Genomic DNA, 1,432 nt, shown 5'->3' on the forward strand with positions numbered 1-1,432 from the left:
ATGTCTTTTGCAGCAACTTGGATGGAGCTGGAAAAGATCATGCTTAGTGAGATAAGCCAGAAAGAGAAAAGAAAAATACCGGATGGTTTCGCTCATAGCAGGAGTATAATGGACCAGGCGAGAAAATAACAAGAATAATGAACAACCATATAGCAGAGACATTTTGCGGGGGTGAAGTGGGGAATGGGATCAAAAAAGGGGAGGGAAGTGCATGGGATTATGGTGATAGCACATGGGTGATTTGGTGATGGGAAACCCGCGAGGATTACAATTGAGATGGGAAAAAAAAATGTACAAAATAATGTAAAAATAAACTGTTATATAAAAAAAAAAACTTTAAAAAATAGGTATGACTTTTTTCTTTCTCTCTCCATCAAAAAGATTCTTTCCCATTCATCAACAGTGACAAAGGATGGAGATTCCAGGACCAGAGATCCAATGTTCCCAGCAGTGGGAACTGCAGGTTCTTTGCAGGTGTCTGACCTGTGGCCCTACAAACAGGCTCCATTAACGGGTCAAGTTAGCAGGAGTACTGGGGTGTGCCTTCACTTTAGGAACTAAGAGCCCTGCCCATAAAACTGACCTGCCTGAGGTTGCAAGGGAAAGAACAGCTAAGCTCAAGCTTATCCTCGGCTCTTCTAACTTCCAAGAGGGCACCCAGGTCACTGAACTGCGTGATAGAAGTTGCTGGAGGTTTAGGACTGAGTGCCAAGGTTTAGCGTCAACTCCACTGAGTACAGTCAGTAAATGCCACCAGCATAGGCTGGAAAGCCAACAAGCCAAGCCAAGACAGTGCAGGCAGGGTGTGCTGGACTCACCCGCCACTGGACCCTGGGGGCAGATTTTCAAGGGAGCTAGAGTATAACTGGTTTGAGCGAGTGGAATCAATAGCTGGGAGATCAGGAGTATCTCCCTCTTAGGAGGGAGACCAGTCCCTCTGCAAGCACAGCTTCAAGACTCCCTCCTGCATCTTCAATCAGTTATTAAACTCACTGCACTGCTTGAAGCCCAGTAACTTCCAGCAGTCACTGAGCATTTACGACCAGATTCTCAGGCAGGGGCCCTATGGACGCACAGGTCCTCCTTTCTGGCTGGAAAGGCAGCAGGTGCACTCAAGATTCCAGTTCCACGCAGCAAGAGGGTGTGGACCTACCCAGGGGAGCGGAGGGCGCGGGGTCCATGATCCTCTTGCACAAGCTTTGCCAGGGAGAAGCCTCTGTCGCTCTTGCCATTCTAGGCCTGACATCACACCTTTCACACTCTTAGAAGCGCTCCTCTCCTCGCCTGGACCATCCTTCAGCAGGCGGGGTCTCGGAGCAAATCCCTGCACATCCTCTAGCACAGACCTTTTCTGTTGCCTCTCTTGGAAGTTCCCTGTCTTCTCCAAGTAGAAATGAGCACTTCTCTGTTGCACAGCTTGGGTACTACTGAA

The 1,432-nt window shown here is 48.7% G+C and overlaps 1 protein-coding gene across 1 annotated transcript in view; it reads right to left on the reverse strand.

Annotated features, from left to right (window-relative positions):
* Window positions 1-1,181, reverse strand: part of LDLRAD3 (low density lipoprotein receptor class A domain containing 3) — a 142,934-nt gene extending 141,753 nt beyond the window's left edge. Inside the window, exon 1 of the mRNA XM_004683572.2 lies at window positions 1,154-1,181. Coding sequence (XP_004683629.1) covers window positions 1,154-1,181 — 28 coding nt within the window. The remainder of the gene's footprint in view (window positions 1-1,153) is intronic.
* Window positions 1,182-1,432: the final 251 nt, after the last annotated feature.

The sequence above is a fragment of the Condylura cristata genome, unplaced genomic scaffold (genome assembly GCF_000260355.1).
Source record: "Condylura cristata isolate star-nosed mole 26May11 unplaced genomic scaffold, ConCri1.0 scaffold00015, whole genome shotgun sequence".
In the NCBI taxonomy this organism is placed as follows: domain Eukaryota; kingdom Metazoa; phylum Chordata; class Mammalia; order Eulipotyphla; family Talpidae; genus Condylura; species Condylura cristata.